Source organism: Pecten maximus, chromosome 7 (assembly GCF_902652985.1).
Source record: "Pecten maximus chromosome 7, xPecMax1.1, whole genome shotgun sequence".
NCBI lineage: Eukaryota > Metazoa > Mollusca > Bivalvia > Pectinida > Pectinidae > Pecten > Pecten maximus.
The window spans coordinates 33119785-33147213 of NC_047021.1; the positions used below are offsets into that span (position 1 = coordinate 33119785).

The 27429-nt window shown below is 34.8% G+C and overlaps 3 protein-coding genes across 5 annotated transcripts; 2 read left to right on the forward strand and 1 right to left on the reverse strand.

Annotated features, from left to right (window-relative positions):
* The first annotated feature begins 2231 nt into the window (after positions 1–2231).
* On the forward strand, positions 2232–11396 carry LOC117330627 (deoxyribonuclease-1-like). Of its 2 annotated transcripts, none has more exons than XR_004533375.1 (8): positions 2232–2999; positions 4610–4698; positions 5176–5253; positions 6753–6859; positions 7293–7402; positions 9380–9591; positions 10372–10468; positions 11216–11245. XR_004533375.1 is itself a non-coding variant. In XM_033889059.1 (8 exons), the coding sequence occupies exons 1-8, from the start codon at positions 2763–2765 to the stop codon at positions 11264–11266; spliced, it is 927 nt and encodes a 308-aa protein (XP_033744950.1). In that variant the 5' UTR covers positions 2258–2762; the 3' UTR covers positions 11267–11396. The 2 variants fall into 2 exon arrangements, 1 of the variants encoding a protein (XP_033744950.1); XM_033889059.1 differs by having other exon boundaries at positions 2258–2999; positions 9380–9537; positions 11216–11396.
* Positions 11397–15081: 3685 nt separating this feature from the next.
* LOC117330628 (5' exonuclease Apollo-like) lies at positions 15082–21651 on the reverse strand. Of its 2 annotated transcripts, none has more exons than XM_033889061.1 (2): positions 21563–21651; positions 15082–17481 (listed from the first exon to the last, which is right to left on the reverse strand). In XM_033889061.1, exon 2 carries the CDS (start codon positions 17414–17416, stop codon positions 15338–15340), a length of 2079 nt encoding a protein of 692 aa, XP_033744952.1. In that variant the 5' UTR covers positions 17417–17481; positions 21563–21651; the 3' UTR covers positions 15082–15337. The 2 variants fall into 2 exon arrangements, with proteins under 2 accessions (XP_033744952.1, XP_033744951.1); XM_033889060.1 differs by lacking the exon at positions 21563–21651 and adding an exon at positions 21198–21288.
* Positions 21339–27027, forward strand: LOC117330630 (28S ribosomal protein S33, mitochondrial-like). Its single transcript, XM_033889062.1, has 3 exons — positions 21339–21504; positions 23346–23551; positions 26717–27027. Exons 2-3 carry the CDS (start codon positions 23346–23348, stop codon positions 26820–26822), a joined length of 312 nt encoding a protein of 103 aa, XP_033744953.1. The 5' UTR covers positions 21339–21504; the 3' UTR covers positions 26823–27027.
* Positions 27028–27429: the final 402 nt, after the last annotated feature.

Here is a 27429-nt window from a genome sequence, read left to right on the forward strand (position 1 = left end):
ACGCCTTCAGAAGACCTAGTTGGTTAAAAATACCTTATTATATATCATTGTGGTAAACTTAAAATTTTTTTTGGTTGTAAAACTAAAAATCTATACTAATCAATCATATGTTTTGACAACAATTTCGCGAGTGTGTTTTTTTTAATATGCATGATGTCATCTTAGTTTACAGATAATGCAAACATTAAAATAATCCCTTCTTACAAATTATTGACCACTTTCACAAAATCACAACCCCCTTTTTTACACACCCACAAGCTTATGCTTAATTTGCTTGTCAAAACCACATCAATTCAAATAAGCGAATTACAAGTATGTAGTAAACTTAACTTAGGCATGTTATCATGTACCCAAAACACAATACACAATTTCTTTGTATAAAATTCCTGTTATTTTCCAGGCTGTTCTCTGGCAATTTCAAATATCCTCTCGTATTCGATATGTGTAGTTAGTCTGGGTGTCCTCAATACTGTGTCAGGGTGACGCAGAGCGGAGTGAAGTCAACACTACTTATATAGCGATCAGTGGGGATTAGCGCAAATTATTCCGTAAACAAGAACGAAAAAATGATACCGATATGTACACAACTGCAATCGTAACTGTAAACCAAGGAGAGAAGAACAAAATAAAAACAAAAAATCGATAAACATGGAAACCATACGACAAAATACAAGATAAATGAAAGTATGACATTTGAAAAAATACAAGAAAGATAGAAGTAAGAGCAGGAGTTCCGGAAATTAATTCATTTCAGATCTCGTTATTATGATTTCTGTACACTACCTTAGGTGTAGCATAGTGTAGTGCAATCAAGCGTGTAGAAAGTCTGTCATAAGAGAGGATTTGGAATTCCAGAACAGTAACATTCGCATACCTGACTACATAACGCGTAAACGCATCAATGTATTATAAATGATATCTAATCTTTCTTGGAGTACAAAGGTTGACTGAATGCGGACTTCAACACTTCTTTTAGTTTACATAGCACTTTTGTTGACATTCAGGTAATGTACCTGCATGTTAGTTGGTCTAGATGTTTTATTATTCTGTCTTATGGGATATTCAAATATAATCCAATGTTTATACCCAAAAGTGAGGAAGGAGTACAAAATATATGGCTCTCACAAGTTTGCTTTGCTATAGTTGATTGTTATACTTATCGCAGAGCACAATCCCCGCCAAATTAATATGTATTTGTTGATAGATTTCTTTATTATTTTTTTTAATTATTTTGTAAATGTTTCAGTGTTGGAAGTATTTCTTTAAGTTAGTGGGAATAATTTTATCCTCATTTGCATCTTTTTGAAAACGTTGACAAAATCCTATTTCATTGATAAATTGATTAGTTAATTTTATTGTGGTTTATCAAAGGAAATAACATTTTTATTACTGTACCTGTTCAATTACATTCATTTTCATGTAATATATAATGAATTGCAATTGATTCCCAATATACTATCAATACCCTATGCCTGATGTGGATATATAAGTGGCATTCCTGACGTTCCCTGTCATTCAGTGTATGTCCTTTTGTTGGTGTAGTCTTTATGGATGTACAGAATAATGAAAAAGATGGCCGAGTCTCTTCTGATGATTCAATCAGCCACCATACAAAAAATATATCACAGTATATTATGTTTACAAAACGTAATAAAATTGTACTGAATTAAACTACTGCGAAATGATGCAACATTTCAAATTAAAACAAAGTAATTTTTATTTTACTCTTTCAGATCAAATCAAATCTGCTTTTTAACTAGCTGCATGTGAAAGTGAGCATGCAATAGCTTGTTACAGAAGATGACGATAACTAGCTGAAAGATGATATGTTGAGATATCAATGTAACGTTTATGTAATCCTGTCAAATAAATTTAAGTTTAGATCGTGTTAATGTGAGAAGTGTAGTGTGTTTTTAAATATTGATATATTCATTTTTTTCTGGCTTTCCTTAAAGTTATCCATAACTTTTCAATGACCATTGATTACGAACGATATTTGTTTACATTTGTAAATTGGCAAGAAATAAACATTCAAATTGCAATTAATACTAAAAGGACTAAACAATGTTCAATATATAGTTTTAGGTATATCCTCTATCTATTACTAAATAAATACTTAATGTTTTTCTCACCTGCGTGTATTTTGCATTCTTTATTGATTGAGTTTAATATTAAATAAGTAACCTGATTGACAATAGTACAGTCCTGATACTTTTAACTTCATTGTTATCTATTATCTAATTAGGAGTTTTACATCAAATTTGGGACGTTACAATCGGTATCAATGATGTAAAAATACAATATACTTTATAACATTATATAATATGTTTTATAATACAATATCTATAAACATATAATATGATATGCACTACAAGGTTTGATGAAATCGAAGATAATTGCTGAGAATCATCATAGAAAGGCAAGGTAATATGTACGTAATATTTAAACATACTACACAAGTGTAATTGACCAGCTTTATAATTATTTTATATACACATACACTTACAATATCATAACCGTCAATTCAAGATGTGTGTGCGTGTGTATATATGACCAGCATTAATACTAATTACCTGTAATGAATGCCACTTGACATCAGTCACCTTTGACGCGCCTGTTATACTAATTGTGACGTGATAATCGACTATACAGGTAAGTATACGAGTGAGGTGACGTCCGTAATAAATCAGAAAGGCAACATTGCACATTCAAATTAGTCCCATACGCTAAGAGTTTATGTCAGGTAAGTTTGTGTTTTAAAGATGATATCACGGATGTACAGGGTCACTATATCCCTGGTGGGGTTACTATGGGGATTTCTGCTTGTGTTCCCGGGGAGTGGGGACGGATTACGTGATTGGACTACGGACAGGTCCTACTGGAGGTGGCGATTAACCGGACCGTGGTACGGCCAGCATTTCCGGGTCGCCGCATTTAATGTCAAATCATTCGGCAGGTCAAAGATGAGGAAACCGGAAGTCGCCAACATTCTAAAACAGGTATTTACGTATAATAAATGAGTGGAATTGTATTCAATAAGACTAGAGGACCTTTAGAAGTTTGTTCTTTTTGACAATTTTTCAAGACCCCTTACAATTAATTTGTTCTAGATATGTTCATGCGTATAGTATTTTGTATGTTAACATATGGTGAAAATATGTAACCTAATTCTACTGTATTTTTTCTCTTCAGTGGCGTACTGAAGATTGACATACTTCTCAAATAATGGTGTATTTTTCCTTAAATATGTTTAAGGTATCCATCATAACTTACTTAAGATGATTTATATATTACTTTCTTTCCTTTTTCACTTTCATGGTCAAATTTGTCAAATCTGCTTTTAATTCGAGCCGCTATTTTCTGTTCATTGTTGTAGAGAATATTTCTTCTTTTTATTTAAAAGGCAAAAAAGTCCAGATGAGTTAAAGAAATATGAAACCTGGATATCTAAAGATCCCTATACGAGTTATTGTATAGATCTGATGGTTGATGGGGAAAGCCACAGTTTGTTCAACTAAATTCTCACTATTAAATAATTGAATTAATTTGGCATTGCCAACGTTGAACTCAGTATTGTTGAATGTCTCATCTTTCGGATATCATAATACGCAACATTTAAATCGCCTCCTGTGGACGTCATTAACAAATCTGAATAAGAACTTTTGATAAAAGAGTCAGCATATCTATCTATCTATATCTATCCCTAACATATGAGTGTTGTTGCTTAGTAATAGCCGCTAAAAGCAGAGTAGATACTGGCATTAGGAGGATCCTCGACCAGACAAATATTCGTATGATTGGTATTGTACTTCATTAATTGTAATAGGTTGCTTTTGCAATTGCAATTCACTTGCCTTTCACATAGGCGGCCGGGGTTCGATTCCCTGATCGGACGTAAAAAGGTATGAGGTCACCTGCCCGACCATGTGGGTTTTCCCCGGGTACTCCGGGGACCCTTCGCGCGCTTCCATCCGGGCCAACAAGCGTGATTAATATAAGTTGATACAACATGTTTCTCAATTGTTGTAAAATAAAGTTAACAATAATTGGCTGCTAACCTATTCTATAGAGTAAAAGTATGGGGGTTGATCAACATAGCAAGTCTCTGGTTTTCTGCTAGAGTTAAAAGAGCAATTTGATATACATGTATATCCCAGAACCCCATACTTTAACCATGTCATTATACCGATACAGATCGGAGTAACCATCGGAGAGATAGTTTCAACTAAAAATATGTGTAAATCCTATCAACCAGTGTACCTAGTTCCATCCACCTCTTGCCTGATTGGCTCGGAAAAAGCATCCGAGTAGTTCAGCAAGGGTGATTTAGCACTCAGACTAACACACAGGACTAAAACACTTGTAAGCGAAGTCTAGATATAAACTATTTTACCAGTTATGCTTATATAGAGTAAAAAAGAGATGCATTCATATTTGCTTACCCACGAAGATATTTTAGATTTTCTATTAACAGCAAGGGTCTGGATTTATCTTTTGTTCTGCTCATTAGAGTGTGTAACTTCAAAGTTGTATGTAAATACAGAGGTGTTTTATCCTACCTCTGTTCTAATCTATCTTATTTATTTGACTGTTTTCTACTTTGTACCAGATTGTCCTGGAGTATGATATCATCCTTATTCAGGAGATCCGAGACTCTCGCGGGAGGGCTCTCCGAAAACTGCACAAAAGTATAAATAAGTAAGTTTACGTTTTTTCACATTTTTTTTAAACCAAATATTTTACACAATAAACGAAATGGATCAAAATAATGGGAAGATGTGCATCCCCTTCTATAATGTCAGATGTTTTGTGTTCTTCATTTGGTCTCCCCACCTTGATTGCATGCTTTCGAGCGCTAGCATCACTAAAATTATTAGTCGTGTGCTGTATGACGAAGATTTATATTATTTAGGACATACTACATAGATTACTGAATTGATATTTAAACGTGCTGTACACTTCTGTGTCTTTTTGCGATTGTTTGAGAATCCAGGTTTGGGGGGGGGGGGGGGGGGGGGGGGGGGAGTTGTAGGAATGAAGGTGAACAATGTTCAATTGTTAAAAATGTTCAATTGTTAAAAATGTCCTGATATGTCCTATAGCATACAAATTTACAAATTACATATTTCGAGTAATTCTCGACATTATAACTGTTTGTTACGTGTCCTCAACCAGAACTATGCCGTACGGACTTGTGAACAGTAAACGTCTCGGAAGATCATCTTATAAGGAACAATACGCATTCTTCTACCGGTAAGTTTGCGTAGTGTGAATGATTTTATGAAGCAATTGATATAAATGTAAAGATATAGTTGTAAATATTATCAATTTATAATGCTTGTACATCTTAGCGGTAAACTTCTTTTAAAGCAGACGCCCTAACAGTTAAATACAATATTATTTATACGTGTATATTGGTCATTTTGTACACTCGCCAGTTCCAATTCTTCGGGAAAGTCTGCACAAATCTATCTATGTTACATGTACATGTACATCCGTCAACGCACTCATCTTAAAAAAAACATTCAATTTACAAAACACAAATAAAATCAGGCAGGCCAGCGAACATTTATTTCCAAAAAGCAAGAGCGGAAAATATATCCTATGTATAAATAACATGTACATGAATCATAAATTACATTTTGGGGAATTATTTATAATATAGTGAAAGAGCTCTACTTTGACAAATAATTAGACGAAATAACACAAGATATTAGCGTAGCACATCTAAAATTAGGGTCAGATATATAGTTTTAAGTCAAAATAAATGTAACTGCACCATACAGCTATTTTGCCTTCCTTATGCTCGTCGGTGATGTTAGTGATATCGTACAGCTGTTTTGTTTTTTAGTACTCATTGGTAAGGTTAGGGATATCATACAGCTGTTTCATTTTTCTAGTACTCGGTAGTGATATTATGGACACCATACAGCCGTTTTACCTTTCTAGTACTCGTCGGTGATGACAGTGATATCGTAGAGCTGTTTGTTTTTCTAGTACTCGTAGGTAATGGCAGGGACACCGTACAGTTGTTTTGCCATTCTAGCACTCGTCGGTATTACTAGTGGTGCTAAGTTTTAGTCATATCAATATTTGATTTAAACATATTTATCGTTAAACTTCTAACAACGGATAAAACACAAGTTATTACAACTTATCTACTCCCAATATACATTTACATATAGAAGAGTAGTGACACAATGAACAATGTATATTTTTACAATAAAGAGTAGTAAATAAGTGTTACCATAAACATCATTCTGACACCAGCTATTTACACATAGCATGAAGGATATCTGCAAAAAGAATCCACCGTTTTGTATTTTTAACCGCAATTCATTTTTGTTTTTTAAAAAAACACTTATTAAATTCTAATTACTTAAGTGGTATCGAAAACCAGTAATTGGGATACATTTGGGATATCTTATTTGTCATATAAATACCAGTAACGGCATGTTATATGTCGAACAAGACTTCCGTTACAAGAAGTACAATAGCTTTCAACACATATCTGAACAATGGGAGTAAATTATATCATATAGAGGCTTATTGTAAATATCATTGTAATGAAGGATTATTGATAACGCGGTTCACTATCAAGGATATTGCAGTTTCGTTTGATAAATTGTGATAAAGTCCTTATAAATACCTGTTTAAAATTGTTCAATCCACATCATCACAAAAAACAAATGTATGCTTGTGATCGGTCGTAAAGATTGTGTTCGTATCCAATAGTGTTTTTGTTTTTCAAGGCCGGACAAGCTTTCCGTCGTAAAGAGCCACCAATACCGCGATACCAACAAAGTGTTCGAGAGGGATCCATTTAGCGTGCTTCTTCAACCAAATAACACAGACCCAGGTAACAAGATATATAGTATAGTCTGTATCCGGTTAGCGCTACTGACCGAATATAAGGCTACACATAGTACAGTTCATACCATAAAAGAGTATCTAGAATTGTCATTTTAGCGTGATTTGCGCAGATCTGTAATATATCTGTATCATGTTTGAAAAAAACAACAACAGTAATTTGTGTGTTCATACTTAATCGATACGAGTACATGTACATGATTGTGATCATGTGCGCGAGATAGGACATAATTCTGTATTTCAGTCTGATCATGTTTGCAGATTGTGTGCCTCACCATACAGAGGTGCATGCTTTGTCCTTCAAAACGTAATGTAATCAGAATATGCATGAATTCATACGCGTGCGTGCATGAATTAGTACATTATACATAAGTATGCATTAAAGTTGCCTTCAGTTATACGTTTTAGTTGATTTACTGAAGGTGCTGCATTTGCTGTGATTGGTATCCACGCTAAGCCGTCAAATGCCGTGGCAGAAATAAAACACTTGTTTGACGTGTACAAGGATTTGGTGAAAAGATGGAATGTAACTGTAAGTATAACGTTAGGATTTAAACTTCATACCAATTGAATAAAATGTAAGCATAAAAAATAACCCTTAAATAACAATTTCATAATTCACCTTACTCCTATAACATAAGAGGCCGCTGGTCGGCTCTTTTTCTATCGGATATTATTTTGCCGACTGCGACCTCTTATTTCCGAAGCACTAATTCTTTGATGCAGTTTCCGCCCGAAATCCGGGCGGAACTAAATATGCTTGAAAAAAACACTTAAGAGGTTGACAGGTCATTACAACGATGTCTACGTATCATGTATGCAATATTCATCCCATATGTATGTCACAGACACAAATATATAGTATAATACGGTGTATAACGCACAAAATACATGCCCATGTCGTTGTAGCACTTTTCTAGTCGTTTTTAAAAATGGCTGCCTTAAGGTTGATACAAAATAGTTGTCGTTATTTCAAACGAAACGAAATGATACGGACTTTGTTGTATTCCGCTTGTAGGACATACGTTGTAATCCAATTTTGTATTAACCGGCAAATCACGTGGTATTTTTACTATCACTAACGGCAGTATTGTCTGCTTGCGCTCTGCTCCGCTTCGGAAGAAGAAAACTTCATAATATGTGTTTGTTACGAAATTATTCTCATTTAATCATTGGATTATGGAAAGAAATATATATTGGACACCGTTGATCATTTAAATGTAAGTTGACACGCTATATTTTTGCAATAAACGAACTTTGAAAATTTCATCGTCAGCATCGGGAAAATCAGCTATGGGCAGTTAGAGGTTACACGGCGCTAGTCAAAAGTATCTCGTCGTGTAAAACCTCTAACATTGTTGGAGTAAATTCACCTTACCTTGAAATAACCATAAACCTTTAAATATAACTTGAACACCACCACTACGTGATAAGTGTAACCATGACAGCCATACAATGATTAATATAACATCAACATAACCGTGTCATAATTTACTTACTCTATCATAACCTACCAATGATGGACGTAATTCTAGCATAGTAACATTATTATAAGACCAAATCCCGACATAACCAAACCACACGATAACCAACGTAACCCCAATTCATACCAACACTACATGATAATAAAAGTTTCTACCACAAAAGGTGGGTGTTACTCAACTTACAAGGCATGGAATAATCATTACAGCTGTTGAATAACATTCAGTTTATACCACACGTGGAATAAACTCTAAATGCGTTTTGATTGGTCGACACGGTGCACTTTGACCGGGACTAATTTTAATAACGTTTCAATGCAATTGTATTGGCTAACATTTGAAGGTCGCTTCACGATGTCCTGGAAATGATATCCCATAAGAAGTAGTTGGCAGTTTTGTTATATTCTTGAAAATATATAACTTCGCAGTTGTTTTGTTATATTCTTGAAAATATATAAAGATTTTTATCAATTTATTTCTATGAAAGAATAAACCTACTTATCATTTTGTTATGATTTGTATAAGGAATTGTAATATTTCCATACATTTCCGAATTTGTCAGTTTTGCATATTAACTAGCGGCATTTTAAATGAGGTCATATACTTACACAGCACCTTATGAAAAGAACACACGTTGACACAAAACAGGTAAACTCATCCTCAAATAGCTTTTCTATCGTGGTAGAAACAGGTCACACAAACTCGTGGTTGTTGTATATGGTATTTCTTTCACTCTCGTTAGTCATTTTTCTAAAGTTACAAAAAAAAAATACTAGCTAAAACTTTTTTTTTTGTAATTTCGTGTTTTTTGTTTTGTTTTTTTGTTTTTTGTTTTTTTCGTGTTCGTTTTTTTGTAACTTTTGAAAAAAATAACTTACTCAAGTGAAAGTAATACCATATATACCACACGACAATCAACATAACACCAACATAACTACACCATACGTATCTATCGTACCTATATTTACATTTTTTGGTGTTATATTCCTTTGTTTTGTGTCACTTTTATTTACTTTTCTCATTTCCAGAACGTTATGATCATCGGAGATATGAATGCCGATTGTTCCTACGCGAGCATTGCGCAGCTTCGAGAACTACCAATATATATGACAGGCCACTTCCGGTGGTTGATCAACAACGATGCTGATACAACAACATCTAACAAGACAAATTGTGCTTACGATAGGTATACCGGACAATGTACCATGTGATACTATAGATCACACTATCACTTGTGAGGGTAATTGCAGTATGTGATTATATAAGCCATGACATCAGGTGATGATGTTGGTCATTGTTTACGGTTGCTATTTCGGCTCCCATTGGCTCATCGACAGAGTGAAACGAAAGGAAGTAATTGTGATAGATCAGAATAGCAGACGTCCTGTCGATATGTTATACAAATTTCTGTTGAAATAAAATGTATTATCATTATATTTTGTAATGTGAAGCACTTTAGAGTAATTTTGCAAATGATCTATAACAAAAAAATATCTTTAAAAAAAAAGATAAACGGCATAGTTTTAATGCTGGTGGCTATAATGTAAAACTGCTGGTGAAATAAATTAACGAATTAATGCGTTTCAGCACGGAAAACAACATTTGTTTCAGTTTGAATCATTTTTGGTGATAATAAGACTGCATTTGAATCAGGAATATAATTTTATTAATGTGTCATTTGAAAAGATACATCCACTTATTCAACCTTAATCTTAACTTTGTTTCGTTTTTAACTCCATATCTGCATTTTGCATTTACCGCTACATTGACCAATCACATACTTCATCCTGACCAGTAACGCCACCTGTCCCGTCATATCCGGGGCCAAAAGAATATTATACGGCTATGCCGAAAAATGCTGGTTATCATTATTCTGTCTGGCATATAAGGCCAAGCTTAACACAACAATCTTGATATGCCAATTTTTTTTCCTATTCAATCTTGAAAATTCTTACTACATATTCAGCAGTTGTGTCTTAAATGAAATTTCAAATCACAATTTCATTCTTCTTTCCCTTAGACTTCTGTATACTGGCCGACGACTTGAGTATGCTGTTCTACCATGGACTGCCGGTCCCTATCTTTTTGACAAAAGTTATGGATTGACAAATGATCAGGTAACTGCTTTGGTGCTGGAGCACACATGGTTCCTGCTATATAAATGTATTTAACATATCAAACCTGTACACTCTGGTATTTTGTAACTCATTTTCTTAACGAAGTACGTGAGATGTATTACGCAACGAAAATCGTACAGTACATTTCGGGGTAGATCTATATACATTTTTTGTTTTGTATACCTTCATTTCATTTTAAATCGCATCTTATTCGTGAAATATAAAAACATATCAAATTGGTGAAAGTATTTTCTTTAAAAATAAAGCAAACACACTAGTATCAATTATATTAATATTTGCTAGCGTCTTTCGTATTAACATTTCACTCATGTGACTTTTACTTTGGTATATTTCCCTCATACTGCCTACTCGTGAAAGATATTAAATCTTTGGGCTTTCAACACTCGTGAAATATAAATATCCCTTATCTATTTCTTGGAATTATTGGACAAATGTATATTTTTTTTCACAGTCTCCATATAAAGCTACATGTACATTTTGTATATTGGTTTATATTTTGCCCTCGTTTCATCGGTTATTATTTAGAATAATGGTTTCGTTATTATGTCGGTATTCTTTGTTGTAATTATGATATTCATACAAGTTTTTCAAAAGAAGAAACATGAGTGACATGTTACACAAAACTGTCAAATAAAAGTCAATAATGAAACTAACATATAACCGTACACTCGAGTTTCTGCTGGATTTAGTGTAAATATGACGTAATATGTTTTATTTTGTTCACAGACGAAAGCTGTTAGTGACCATTATCCTGTCCATGTCGACTTAATGTTTTGATATTTGAATCATCACCTGAAGCCACCATGAGCAGTAGAACCAGTAACAATAGGAAATTCTGTACACTTCGAATACTGATATGCTAATTGTCGGCTTTATGTTACGACTTAATGATAAAATATTTTTTGTACTCAAGAGTTATTTTATTTTTAAACATACCTCACACACACACCTATAGTATTAAACTGATCTGATCAGGAGTCTATAACTACATGTAACGCCTTTTGTTTTCTCTTCTTTGATACAATCCATTACTTTGTCTAGTAGTCACCTGCTTCCACCAAAAGGACATAATCCATCATATTCACTCCAGCATTGAAGCACTTTCAATTCTTAATACGTTATTCGGCGTCATAACAGGCATACTGTGTGTGAAATTAAAAGCCTTTTGAATCAAATTCTTTCTAGCTTGTCTATATAGTGACATGGCAACGGATGAGATGATGGTCAACAAGTTAAACAAGTCAGAGATGTATAAGATAACAAATATTTACTTACATTGTACATGTACTTATCGGACCTGTGATGGAACTTTGATTTTGTAATTGTTTGGCCACTTTATAAACGAGACAACACTCGAGTTACTTAACACCAAAACATAAGAAAACAAGAGACGCCAAAAAACCTAAAAACAAAATTTCTACAAATAAACATTCATATCGGCATTTTCTAATTCAATCATAAATTGAAATGATCTAAGCTTGCTCCTAAAGCTAAAGGTTATTTGTCCGCACCAGAAATGTTTTACATGATCCGGGCAATTGCATCTGGTTATTATCTATAGAAAAAAAATCAGTCCCTACCCCTATTGTATCAACAAGGTGCAGCACTTACAAAGTCGGAAGTAGAGGGCGAGCTTCGATTCACTTTGAATGTTAGTTATATCAAACTATTTATCAAATGCTCAAATAGTTCAGTAACGTACCTTGGTTAAGAATCCTTAAATATCAACGAATGTTATTCTTTTCTCCTGTGACAATAATTTAAAGATGAAACAAGAGGCCAATGGGCCTTAACGGTCATCTGACTTCCGTTCCGTAGTCGAAGCATCGTCCGCTAGTACGCCCGCTTTTGGTCCATTTTTCATCCTTAAATTATTCACATACCAATTCTCACAAGACAAAAGAATAGCATGCGTTGATATCTAAGGAGCAGGAGAACCGGCTAGAACAGGAGCGGGAGGACGATTACCAAGAATAGAAATAAACGTTGGCAGATGAGCAGGAACGGGAGGAAGATGAACAGGACCCGAAGGGGTAGGAGCTGTTAAATGAGAACTAAGAAGATGAGCAAGAGTAGGAGGACCAGCTAGAACAAGAGCGGGAGGAAGATAAATCATAGTTGGAAGAAAATGCGTAGGGGTTTAAGCGGGAGGATGTAGGATCAGAAGATGAGCAGCAAGAGTAGGAGTTGAAGGAACCGCTTAAAGTCGAGCAGGAGTAGGAGGACCAGCTGGAGTAGAAGGAACAGCTGAACACGAGCGGGAGGAGATAAATAGGAGCTGGAAGATGAGTAGGAATGGAAGTGAGAAGAGCAGCAGGCAGATGATGAGCAGGAGTAGGAAGAACAGCTGGAAGATAAGGAGCACAGGTAATAGCATGAGAAGCTTGATCCTGCAGGTTATTACGATGTCACTTGATGAGTAAAATTTACGTTTCATTAGTGTAGCTTCACATTAAACCATATGATAATTTGCTCTATATATTACAAAAAATCATAAAGGAACTATTCAACTTCCGAGTTATTGACATAGTCCTAGATAAAACAGACAACACATTTGATCCTATGAGTAAGGGTCAAGGTCATTCCATTTTGCAAACTTTGCCAGATATCATCCCAGGAACCTATCAGGCCTTTAGTTAATCAGAAGACATTTGAGGGTTTTAACAAATTGAGCTCTGTGGCCTTTATATCAAATGTGTCAAGATTATTCCTTTCGCATCTTCATCAGTGATGCTAAGGGCTTAAAGTGTTGAAACTAGGAGACGACGGAAGGATCTCAAAATAGACGGAAAGAAATGTCAAAATCAGGATGGGGAGGTACAATAGTCCTGTTAATAAAAAAATTGTCTAATTTTAATTTTGGATTTCAAAGAATGTCATGTAAGAGTATATTCAGAACTGGGTCACTATTAAAAGAATTTAAAAATATTAAAGTGTATTTTTGAGAAAAAACATCTGTTTTAATTTTTATTTAACTTAATGACACTAAAAATAGTATTTACATACAACGATGCAAGAGTTAATTAACATCGATATAAATTTAACTCACCATTCAGATAAATTTAATAATTACATACTCTCTCTCTCTCTCTCTCTCTATGTAAATGTGGGTATACGTATGACATTGTTTTGAATGTGTATGTATGTTTTGTGTGTATATGCTATATCTAAACGGTGCAATCAGTGTGGAGCCTGGTCAATGGTGCCGATGACTCAGTTGATGTGGCAAGAGTTGATATGACCTACACAGAAGCTGAGCCCTCGACAGGATTGATCAGGCTACCAGGAAACTGAATATGTAAATGTGTGTGGGATGGATGTATGTTTATCAGAATATGTAAACAGGTATAGGAGTATGTATGGTTTTTATGTATTTATCCTTGTAGTTAAATTGATGATGATGATGAGTATATGATGATGATTATTATTATATGATGATTAGTATGATGATGAGTATGATGATGATGATGATGATGACTATGATGATGATTATATTATGATAAGATTATGATGATGATGATGATGATGATGATGATGATGATGAAGATGATGATGATGAGGATGATGATGATACGATTATGATGATGATGATGATATCATGATGAGATTATGATGATGATGAAGTTTATTATTATGATGACTGATGATGATGGTTATGAGTATGATGATTATGATGATAATGATTAGTATGATTATGATGATGAGATTATGATGATGATGACTATGATGATGAGGATGATTATGATGTTTATGATGATGATTAGTATGATGATGATATTATGATGATGATTATTTTTATGATGATGATTTTAATGTTTAAGTAGGATGATGAGATTATGATGATGAAAAATATAGGTTATGATGACAGTGAAGACGATATTATGATTATGATGATAGCAAACCATACATATTGGAATCGATGTGTGTTTGTGTGTGTGATTCTTATGTATTTATGTATTAAAAATGTCTTTAAAAAAAAAAAAAAAAAAAAATTAAAAATATAAAAAAAAACATCGATATATAAGAGCAGATTCTAAGTGTTTAAATTTATTTTCGGTATCATGAACTTTGCCTTTTTTTGTAAATTATATTTTAAGAGAAAGATGTGAAACACATGAAACAATAAAGATCATTTTTTGTCTCTTTACTACATACCATGACAATTTATAAAGGTCTTGCTCTATATCGATATCACATATGGGTATTGTTATGTTATTGTTTATATGCGCTATGGAGATTTCTTACTAACTTCATTTACATTTCCCAAATCTGGCAAAATTCCTGGTCACGGCACCAAATTGTAATAGAAAGGAGTAATAAAAAATATTCTAACCATACATGGTCTAAAAAGGTTAGAAGGCATAAATTAATGTCATTGGTCCTTTAATTTGGAACAGGCGAGCAAAATTAATCATACATGTATTGTCGTTTCATTAGCCTCATCGATCTTTATGGACAATTTGTGGTTCAATACTAAAACTAATTTTAAACATTTACTATTTAAAGCACTGGTACTAAAAGACGAAAAAGAGTTGTAACTGTAACTGTAACTTTGTATGTTTAGTTTTTTTTAATAAAAAAAAAAACACTACTTTTAAGGGATAAGTAATGATTTATTTCAAATTACAATTCTAGTTTATGTGTCATATTTTCATCCTTGTCTAGGTAGTGGGAATTCTGATTGAAACTTTAAGAGGATTTCATTTCATATTTCAATGAATTTATTCTATACAATTATTAGTTACTTGTGCTATTGGGGTTATATTTGATGAAAATACTTCCATCTTACAGGTATATACAACAGAATATGTGCAATAGCAATTATGTGCCTTATCCAATGACTGCCAACTATTTACCTTTACACAGAGGCATCACATTATACATGCTTCCCTTATTACCTCCCTGTACCAAAGACTGTCTATGAGTCTTTGTTTCGGATGATTTATTCAGAAACTTCACTGTTGGTTTCACTGACAACTTGATTTGAACTTTAGGTTTAGATTCAGTACTTTGTCTACAGGGTTTCACATCATAATGTTTGGGTGAAGAAACTTGATTGATTTGTCCATCTGGAACATAACCTTCTGCATGGATTGCAATGGGTCTATTTGGAAGACTAGATCCAGAAAAGTCTGAACAGATGTCCTGTACTTTGTCCAATGAATTATCATGATTAATGGAACTGTCTTGATCACATTCATGAAAAGAGTTTTCCTCTTGAAAATTCTCTTCAGAATTCCTGTTAGAAGTCATTGTCTCAGGATTATTCTGCATAGCAAAGGTGTCTTGGTCATCATCAACGTAATCAGTTGAAGAGTTAACTCCCCTCTCCTCAGACCAATTTGTACTGTCACTGCTGGTGTCATCAAGAATGATGACATCTTCAACGTCAGAACTCTTTTTCACTTCCAGATTAAGGGAACCATTTGATCCATCATTTGTTATTTGCTGTGAATTTGAGGATGTTTTGCTATTTACAGGCAGAAATTTTCTATTGAAGTTGTCTCCAATACTTTTTGTCTTGAAAAGCAGTGGTCTATACCGTTTATGATGTTGGTTTCCATCACCCACAGACAACCATTTGTCCAGTAATGTTTCCTTTGGTTGATGGTCTTCTTGTGTTGTCTTCTGTTCTTGTGAAAGTAATGGTGATTTGTTATTGACATTACTCTCCAACATTTCTGCACAATTTCTCTTTCTTTTTTTGTTTTTACCATCAAGATTTGTCGCTGTGCTTATCTTATTTTCTTCATCATCACTGTCTGAGAACACCACACCTCTAGCTAAGAATGATGATGTTTTCTTCTGTCCAGCTTTCCAAGATTTTTTATATCTATTTCCTCCTCTGTTGCCATGGCTATTAGATCTTGACTCATGATACATCCATTTTTGCACCGATTCTGGAATGACAGACACTGTATCATGCTCACACTTTTTGTTCAAGAGATGTGAAAAGCATTTCATGTTAGCCCGGTCAGAAATGTCAGTACCAAATGGCCCCCTTGATTTTGCCCCTACAATTGGAATAATTTTACGTGGCTTTACCTTAGACACAAAACTGTAGAGTTCCTCATATGTGCTATGATCTGAATATTGGACAGTAAATACATTTGTTATATTACCATAGCTGTTGAATCCCATCCCCTGATAAAGAGCAGTTGGAAGAATAGCTATTGTTGGTGTGAACTTGTTCCACAATTCCATGTTCTTTTTAGATATTGCATGAAATTTTACCACTCGAATTCTGCAGTCTTCGTCATCCACAACAAACACGTTGGGAAGTTTTAGGAGACTCACCCGCCGCATCATTGTAGCTGGGATAGAGATCCACTCTTTACATTTCAGTGCTGTTTTTGCCAACATGTCTTCTTTGCCAAGATTTCGCATTCCGATGACAACAGAATGATCAGGATGTGAATTAATTATAGACACAATATCCCCCAGAGCGGAGTCTCTAGTTGGAAAAACACATTGTGGAGAACAGTATGTATTGTCTAAGTAGAGTAGGTCAATGTCAATAAATAAACTTTCATTTGATTGGTTGATCATTTCATGAGAAAAACGAAAATCTCCCGTGTGTAGTATTCGGCCAAAATAGCCTTCAAATAAGAACATGACTGAACCAGGACAATGGTTCGCATCAATAACTGTCACGGACATTTTCTCATGATTGACATCATCAAGGTCAATAATGTGAGAAGTCCCAACTTCTAAAGGTTGAATCAGCGACTCCTCAATTCCGTACAACTCAGTCAGGAGCTCTCCTGTCATTGGTGAACAATGAATTGCATGCTTCCATGATGATGAAAGGCCAACAATATGGTCACCATGGAGATGTGTAAGAAAAAAGAGTTTTGTAGATGGGCATTCTCTGATCTTCCAAAAGTCCACTGCAATAGGAGTGCCTCGAATAACAGTGCCGTTCATGGTCAGAATTAACAGCCATTAAGTCAGCAGGAAATTTCATCTGAACTTCTATCTTTGATGGTTACCTATAAAAATAAAAAAAAACATTTCAATGAGTTTGATAAAGAAGACACTTGACATAAGTTGTGAAATTGGCAAAAGTGTAGTAATATTTGGATGTAAACAAAAATAACAGTACCGATCAGCAGAACAGTATGCCTGTCTAATGCCACACATTGCTATACCGTATTTGACCTAATAAGGGCGCCTGCCCTAATAAGGGCGCCCCTACCTTTTTTCAAGGAAATAAATCTTTGACTGAGTGTCAAAATGGTGTTCAAAAGTAATAATTTATGTGAAAAGTTTTACTACTTTATGTGTTCAATTTTCTTCAGCAAATTAATTGTTAATCAATTATTAGGTCTAAGAAAACGATGTCTGATATGATCTGGGAAATCACCTGTGTCTATAAATAGAACACAAAAGAGCTCCATTTGAACATAAATGGTGGAACACACGTTCTCTGGTCTAAAGATCAGCTGGCATGGTTTACAAGTTTACAGGAATATTCAAGTGATGTTTAAGCTTAATATATGATAATGAATAGATATCTTCATCTGGAATATTCTTATGACTGATCATGAATCGAATGTTCCACTCACTTTCAGTTCCAAAAATATAGGAATATAGGATTTTTTTTTTGAAAAATATAGGAAATATATAGGAATTACATCCAAAATATAGGTAATTTATAGGAATTCTAGTCAATATTTTTACTTAATTCTACATTTGAAATACATTCTTATCAATCTATAGCATGACCACTTGTTATGTATTCAAGTCTGTCATGGAAAATAACATGGAAAGTCATAACAGATGTATGACATGAAGCAATCAACACCAGACAGCCAACTATTTTGAAATTTGGTGGTTCCTTGTGCCATTTTATTTCTCAATTAACAATCTGAAAATGCAGCAAATATTACTAAAATGCTATTGATAGATTTTATATATTAACCAACAATAACAGTAACTACTTTAATGAATGGTATTTTAATCAAGGCAGTTACCAGAATATATATATATATTCTGTTGTTAGCTGTGATAAGTATACAAAGTAAAAATATGTAACATAATAATGCATACTAGTGACAGTGTTAGTAAAAAACTGAATAACTCTAGATCTTCAGACTGATCAGATTTGCAGCTGATTTCAATACATGTACATCAACAAGGACTCAATATAAGGAGTACAAATGCATGCAATTTAAGGACTGTGACATCAACCACTGAGTTATTGTGGCTACCTGTTGTCTAACTGATCATAATCAGACATGAACCACCGATGAATAAATACTTTTGTCACAGAAACATTTTAACGTCATATTTAGGACTGTAATACACAATAGCTAACAAAACCAACTCAACAATGTAAAATGCATCGACAGAAGAAACATATATGTTTTGATATAAAAAAAAAACATGAACAAATGACCAAACATAAATCACATATACATCTGATTTATAATAAACTTTTCCACAGTACACAAAACTCTGTTTGTATTGTAAACATGTATAAATTCACAAAAATTTACAAATTTTTCAAAATTTGTTTTCTTTAAATGGAAAAATATAGGAAATTATAGGAATTTTAAGAAAATACAGGAAAAATATAGGAACCGTTATAGGAATTTATAGGAAATGGACACCCTGCAGCTGCGTTTCCACAGCCTTGGGTAGTCTGCTATAAGGTATAGTCTGTTTCATAAAACTTTGGAATAACTAATCTTAATAAGGGCACCCCCACTGTCAATTACCTGCGCCCTGCGCCCTTATTAGGTCAAATACGGTATACTATTTTGCATTTAATAAGATTAATAAGAGTCTCCGACTCATTAAGCACAACTTGATATCATGATTCATGATTATAAGGCCTACCAATTTCCATAGACATTGCTAGAAAACTGTAGAAGGAAGTCTCCAGACAAAGTTCAAGTACTAGATATAAACAAAGGGCAATAAGTTCTGCTAGAAATATTCAAAAAAAAAAAAAAATTGTGTAAAACATCACTTTATATCATGTGTATAATAATGCATTATAAATTATTGCATTCCGAAGAAATCAATAAAAATAATGTAGGAGTTTTCTGGACAAAAATCAAATACTGAAATGCATAAGCATTGGGAAATAGTTTCAGTAAAAATATTCAATAGCATTTTTTTCAGGCAAACACAAAAACTTACATACATTTTAATTATAAAGCCTCCCAAGTTTCAAAGAAATCAGTCAAAAAATGTTGGAGGAGATCTGACAAAAATCAAAATACTGAAATGAACAAAAGCCTATAACTTTCGCTAAAGCAAAAACAACTGCACTAAACGTCTTTTCAGGCAAACACAACTTAATAACATGATCATAAGGCCTCCTAAAATTCAAAGGAATTAGTCAAAAGATGTTGGAGATATCTCTGAACATAAATAAAAAACTACAATGATCAAAGGGGAATAACATTTGCAAAAATAGTTGAATCAACATTCTTTTCATGCATGGAAAAAAAACCACTTCATATCATGATCATCAGGTCATGACTCATTGTTTGGAAAATGTAATACAATGTATATATGGTGTACATGTGATTATGAACTAAATCTGTTGAGGTGGTTCATGAGCATAGTTTTTTCTGAGGGCTGTTAATGGGCCCCATTCCCAATTGAAATATTTCATATTTAAGCCAAATTCCCAAAATTAGCAGTTTACTCCTGAAAAAAATCTTTCTCAATTCACCAATTTTCTTCCTAAAATGAGACCAAAAGTCCCTTTCCCAAACCAGCGAGATAAAGCTCTGATGAGATATCTTGTGGCAATTGCATGAGTGTCAGATCAAGTTTGTCATTTTTGTGAGTTTAAAAAATTAGTTGTTCAAACAAAATAGAAGTCATATACAAATGACAGAAAAAAATTGTACACATAAGTTAAGAAGTTGTATGAACAAGATAAATAAAACCGGAAACAGGTACTTGTTACAAGTTACGTATAAGACTAGAAAGATACAGAAAAAATAATATGAACAACAAAAAATTGTGTCCCAGTTGGTTTTGTCAAAATTTAACATGGGGGGGGGGGGATATTTAACATAGGCATATTTTTGAATTACTTTATACCGCTTGGCCCTCTAGCCTACTATAGGTCTTCACTACAGGGACATGTACAGTCTTATATTTAAAAAATAGCCAGAAATACGTATATATTAAGGCTATTTTTTTTTTAATATAAAACTACATGTAGACATGCCTTTGTGTCTCCATCGAATCTATACTTCGCAATAAAATCTATACTGTACTGCATCAGACATATAAATTATATATATTAATATATAGGTCTCTGACTGCATGTGCTGTCAACTTAAATTTAAAACAGGGTCGAGAAGTATGCATCGAGAATCACTATCGTCGAAACATTTATGGATACTGTAAACAAGTAGATCTACATACTGCACAAATTGCAATACAGTATAATGACGGACGAGTTAGTATTTGTGCATATTATATGCTTGTTGTTATATCGATACTGAAGTAATGGTCAACTCGTCACATTTCTACTAACATATACAATGACCATTGTTTGTCAGAGAAAATGATTTGATAAAAATTTGCATATATTATAGATTATATGTTTCCTGTTTTAAAATTAAAAAAAGACATGCTAAAATTTTAGTATGATGGCATGATGCGATGTTTATCGGACGTACTTCAAGTAATATTATTAAGCATGTTGTTTTACTGTCCAATTATCTTATTGTACCTGTTGAACAATGTTGAAAATGGATTGTGAAGATTTCTTGACGCAAAATTTCCTGGGCTGGCTGTTTTTGATTTTTACTTAGCCCCTCGCTAATCAGTGTTACGGAAATGTTTTAAACGAACGCCTGCGCTATACCGAAGTTTCAAGCATATTATTAACACGGTTGTCTTTTCTCAAGGAGAGCGACGAGACTTGCAAAATATCAACAGTTGGATGTTAAAGAGTAACAATGAAATAGAAGAGACATGTAGCATACAAATTGAAGCAAGCATTGAACAGTTACAGCATAAAGCACAATTTAAGAACCGTAAGTATCGAATTTTTATTATTGTTTTCATTAATTACAATAAATATGTACGCGTTACCAGTTTTGACGAATGGCGGATTGACCATCAGTCCATCACTGAATCCCTGATTGGCATCAATCTAAGTCTTTTATGACTTCTGTGATGTGTGTTTGCGTTTTCCCATGAATGAAATTTATCTTTTACGACTTCCTTACGGCTGTACACACACTTCCAGTATCATAAAATCGTATTTACACTTTATACATACCCCAACCAGTTTATATAGTTCTAGACTAGAACACATGGGTATATACCCTAGCCCGAGTTTTCTCTGGCCCTGTCACCATGTCTGGTGTAGGGCCCCTACACCAGACATGGTGACAGGGCCAGAGAAAACTCGGGCTAGGGTATATAGGGTTGTGGTAATGACCGAAATGTCTAACGTTGAATTTCCAACTCCATTTCGGTACATTTCGGTCATTACCATATCCGGGGTATATATACTCAGAGTTTGACATTATTTAGATTGTTCCTTAATCAAAGTTTAAGTCATTAACAAAGCTTTTTTAATGAGCTTTTACACTCGACATAATGGGCCAGACAAAATAGATAAAACATTCATGAAATAGGTTTCATTATATTAACATATAACAAGATGTGCATACTCTAGTATTGTTATATTATGCCATATTGATACAAATAAAATATGTTTAAATCAAATATTATGCCATAACAAAGTTGCCATCAACTCTTAACATCTTGTTTCCACCCTAAGATCATCAAGACACATTCACCAAAAACCTTATCAAACTATTGATACGCGAACCTGGGTTGTGAGTTACTGTATTAGGTCTTCGGGGTCGAATACTTAAAAAAAAAAGGAGTGGGGGAGGGGAGAGTGTAGCGGAAAGTGGAACTGGACCAGGTTGATCATCTACAACCAGCTGCAGGTAGCTCAATTGGTAGAGCATTTGGCTAGTTTTCGGAGGTCCTGGGCTCAAACCCCAGTCTGGCCTTTTATTTCTCCACTCCTCTTACTCATGTACATATTGTTTATAATACATGTTTTAACACTACATTGTATTATGATATACCGTAAATTAAAGAAATATTAGCAGAAGCCAGAAAAGGGGAAGAGTGATGGTGAGGAGAGGAAACGTGGTACAATTATACTGGGACTCAAACCAGGGACTTCCACTACACTTCTCCTTCCTTAAACAAAGTCTTTGACTCAAAAGACATACTCGAGACCCTATACCAACTCTGTGGCACAGCTGGGTATTTTGAGTTTTCATTACCACTTAGTTGATCATTAACATTTATATATACCTTTGGCAAAACTTTCATGCTGATCATGACCTTTTCATCACTATAATGTTGTAACGAAAAAAAAACCATTTGTCATTTTCAGCAGAAGCTAGCCTTAGCTTGTCTTTCTATTTCACAAAATTATCCTGTAAAGTGAGGTTGTAACTTGTATCTTGTATGGTAGTTGAAGTGTCCCGATCCATGCTCTGTGTACTGAAAATCTCAATATAACTGATCATGAATGACACAGGTCACAGGCAATAGCCCTTAGTTTATAGTTTTCATTTCGAAATGTTGAAAAATATTACTGCCTGTATTCATTTAGACTGGCCACCAGCCTTTAAGTATTAGTTTATTGTAAAGAATTGTCCAGTAAAATTCTATAATATGTATAATACTAGATTGTCTCCCCTTGATCAGACATATCCTAATTATATAGAGACCAAAATTGTAAAGCTCATTCTTATTTGTAATTTTGATATTCTAGAATCACTTGGGTCCATTCTAGTATATATATCCATCAGTCATTATTACATTTCTTTCTTTCATAAAGATGTCTCAGTACTCTCAACGTATGGGAAGGCTTGCTGCAAAGATATTTGGAGATGTTTCTAGACCTACAAATGCTAAGTCAAAACGAGTGGAGAGAATGTTTACAGAAAAGCCCTACTATTTACGTCCTGAAGTTGTTGACTATTATCCAAATTACAAGGTCATCAACAGACTAGAATTCAAGCTTCGTGCATTCGGAATGTTCAGGTAAATGATTATGTTATTTAATTTTTCTTACAGTAAATTAAATATATTATTTTCTTTATATGTGGTAGATGTCTATATAATGACTGTACATTCAAGTAGCCCACGTTTCATCGGGTGTGAGGGCCAGAGGAATCTCAGGCTATACATGTATGTGGTCCAAATATTAATATGGGCACTGGATCCAACCAAATTGTAGCATAATCTTAATGTCATACAGTATACAGCTGTACCTTTCATGTTTTGTCCTGTGTGCATTTCCTTGTAATCTTATACCATGCATTTGTATTATACATGTATTAATGTCTTGATAAGTGGCAGACTGACCCCAAAAATTACTTTGCACTATTACTTTCCCCATAATATTTGGAAATAAAATTAAAATAAGCTTTTAATTATTAAAAGATGTCAACATGACATGTATTTTATTTATTCACTAGCCATTTTTAGCTCACCTGGACCGAAGGTCCGGTGAGCTTATGCCATGGTGCAGCGTCCGTCGTCCGTCGTCCGTCGTCTGTCGTCCGTCGTCCGGCGTCCGTCGTCCGTCGTCCGTCGTCCGTCCGTCAACATTTGCTTCAAATCGCTACTAGTCAAAAAGTTCTTATTGGATTTTGACCAAATTTGGTCAGAAACATCCTTGGCAGAAGGGGATCAGATTTTGCATAAATGGTGGCTCTGACCCCCAAGGGGCCTGAGGGGCGGGGCCCAATAGGGGAAATTGAGACAATTCCTTTAAATCGCTACTAGTCATAAAGTTATGAATGGATTTGAACCCAATTTGGTCAGAAACATCCTTTGGAGAAGGGGAACAGATTTTGCATAAATGGTGACTCTGACCCCCAAGGGGCCAAAGGGGCGGGGCCTAATGGGGAAATAGAGGTAATTCCTTCAAATCGCTACTAGTCATAAAGTTATGAATGGATTTGAACCCAATTTGGTCAGAAACATCCTTTTGGGAAGGGGAACAGATTTTGCATAAATGGTGACTCTGACCCCCAAGGGGCCAAAGGGGCGGGGCCTAATGGGGAAATAGAGGTAATTCCTTCAAATCGCTACTAGTCATAAAGTTATGAATGGATTTGAACCCAATTTGGTCAGAAACATCCTTTAGGAAAGGGGAACAGATTTTGCATAAATGGTGACTCTGACCCCCAAGGGGCCTGAGGGGCGGGGCCAGGGGAAATTGAGGCAATTCCTTTAAATCGCTACTAGTCATAAAGTTATGAATGGATTTGAACCCAATTTAGTCAGAAGCATTCTTTGGGGAAGGGGAACAGATTTTGCATAAATGGTGACTTTGACCCCCAAGGGGCCAAAGAGCGGGGCCCCATATGGGAAATAGAGGTAATTCCTTTAAATCGCTACTAGTCATAAAGTTATGAATGGATTTGAACCCAATTTAGTAAGAAACATCCTTTTGGGAAGGGGAACAGATTTTGCATAAATGGTGACTCTGACCCCTAAGGGGCCAAAGGGGCGGGGCCTAATGGGGAAATAGAGGTAATTCCTCCAAATCGCTACTAGTCATAAAGGTATGAATGGATTTGAACCCAATTTGGTCAGAAACATTCTTATGTGAAGGGGAACAGATTTTGCATAAATGGTTACTCTGACCCCCAAAGGACCAAAGGGGCGGGGCCTAATGGGGAAACAGAGGTAATATCTTTAAATCGCTACTTGTCATAAAATTATGACAATATTTGAACCGAATTTGGTCAAAAACATCATTGGGGGAAAGGGAACAGATTTTGCATAAATGGTGACTCTGACCCCCAAGGGGCCAAAGGGGCGGGGCCTAATGGGGAAATAGAGGTAATTCCTTTAAATCGCTACTAGTCATAAAGTTATGAATGGTTTTTAACGCAATTTAGTAAGAAACATCCTTTGGGAAAGGGGAACAGATTTTGCATAAATGGTGACTCTGACCCCCAAGGGGCCAAAGGGGCGGGGCCCCATATGGGAAATAGAGGTAATTCCTTTAAATCGCTACTAGTCATAAAGTTATGAATGGTTTTTAACGCAATTTAGTAAGAAACATCCTTTGGGAAAGGGGAACAGATTTTGCATAAATGGTGACTCTGACCCCAAGGGGCCAAAGGGGCGGGGCCTAATGGGGAAATAGAGGTAATTCCTTCAAATTGCTACTAGTCATAAAGTTATGAATGGATTTGAACCCAATTTGGTCAGAAACATCCTTTAGGAAAGGGGAACAGATTTTGCATAAATGGTGACTCTGACCCCCAAGGGGCCAAAGGGGCAGGGCCTAATGGGGAAATAGAGGTAATTCCTTCAAATCGCTACTAGTCATAAAGTTATGAATGGATTTATACCCAAATTGGTCAGAAAAATTCTTATGTGAAGGGGAACAGATTTTGCATAAATGGTGACTCTGACCCCCAAGGGGCCAAAGGGGCGGGGCCCCATATGGGAAATAGAGGTAATTCCTTTAAATCGCTACTTGTCATAAATTTATGAATGGATTTGAACCCAATTTGGTCAGAAGCATTCTTTGGGGAAGGGGAACAGATTTTGCATAAATGGTGACTCTGACCCCCAAGGGGCCAAAGGGGCGGGGCCTAATGGGGAAATAGAGGTAATTCCTTAAAATCGCTACTAGTCATAAAGTTATGAATGGATTTGAACCCAATTTGGTAAGAAACATTCTTGGGGGAAGGGGAACAGATTTTGCATAAATGGTGACTCTGACCCCCGAGGGGCAAAAGGGGCGGGGCCCCATATAGGAAATAGAGGTAATTCCTTTAAATCACTACTAGTCATAAAGTTATAAATGCATGTTGTAAACTCAGAGAGTCTGGACTTCATTATTTCTTTAAAGCAGTTGGGATCCCCACGCTATAACCATAAATAGCATTGTTTGAGGTTAACAAACAAAAGGAATTGAACATGAACATTATTTTGACATTTGGTCAAATCCAACCAGGTGAGCGATACAGGCCCCATGGGCCTCTTGTTTCTGACTGTATACTAGTATTTATCTTCTGACTGCAGAGCACAGATTTAGATGTACTAATTTCTTCATGAAAATTTGAAAATGCTAGCATTTATACTTATTCATGTAAAATGATGAACTTGTAATGTGCACCTACATCCATTCATATTATGTACATTTGATCCTCATTTTTCTTTTCTTTTTTTTTTCTTCAGAGACTCCCATTTAGGTGTCATCAATGAAATTGAGCGAATGAGTTTTATTCAAGGGAAAGTGATCAAGCCTGAAAAAGGTAAAGGAAGAAGGGCTACACGAAGATAACCAGATGTGTGATAGACATTGGGTGAACAAACAAGATGTGTATGTGCACGTGTGGAATGGAAAAATTAACATTGTTAAGATCCTGAAATTATATACATTCATGACCTGTATATGTGCTACTTTCTAGGAAATATGACAAGAGTTTACACTGTGGGTGATCATATTTTGCGTGTGACTTCATGAATAAATGATTGCCGATTTAAAATGTATTGCTTTTTTTTTTCTCAGAGGAGATGGTTATTTAATTTACTTGAAACTATGCCATTATCCTTAATAATAATCCTCATATATATAACTATAATCGTTATCTGTTCTAGGTCAGTCTTCAAAGTCTGTTCTGAATAACAGGAGTTATGATCATTTAGTCTCTTGTTTTTCGGACAATATGTCAAATGAAGACTCTGGTTCTCCTAGGGCTTATCACATTGGTTTCTGTTTGGCATTAATAGGAGAAATCTGTCACACATTTATCAGCTTTTAGCTATCTTAAGTAATGGTATCATGTGAGAGAAACAATTTCATGCTGGAATGTGAGCAATTTCAGTTGTCGAAAATCTTAAGAAAAAGAAAAAAAAATGTTATCAGTTCTAACTGATGCTTAGAAATA

What these genes read in the sequence shown, in the direction of transcription:
- LOC117330628 (XM_033889061.1), bottom strand. Translation starts at nt 17,416, where the DNA reads ATGAACGGCACTGTTATTCGAGGCACTCCTATTGCAGTGGACTTTTGG.
- LOC117330630 (XM_033889062.1), top strand. Translation starts at nt 23,346, where the DNA reads ATGTCTCAGTACTCTCAACGTATGGGAAGGCTTGCTGCAAAGATATTT. An exon ending in CGTGCATTCGGAATGTTCAG is followed by an intron (nt 23,552 to 26,716) that starts GTAAATGATTAT and finishes TTTTTTCTTCAG; the next exon opens with AGACTCCCATTTAGGTGTCA.
- LOC117330627 (XM_033889059.1), top strand. Translation starts at nt 2,763, where the DNA reads ATGATATCACGGATGTACAGGGTCACTATATCCCTGGTGGGGTTACTA. An exon ending in ACAAATTGTGCTTACGATAG is followed by an intron (nt 9,538 to 10,371) that starts GTATACCGGACA and finishes TCTTTCCCTTAG; the next exon opens with ACTTCTGTATACTGGCCGAC. An exon ending in ATGGATTGACAAATGATCAG is followed by an intron (nt 10,469 to 11,215) that starts GTAACTGCTTTG and finishes TTTTGTTCACAG; the next exon opens with ACGAAAGCTGTTAGTGACCA.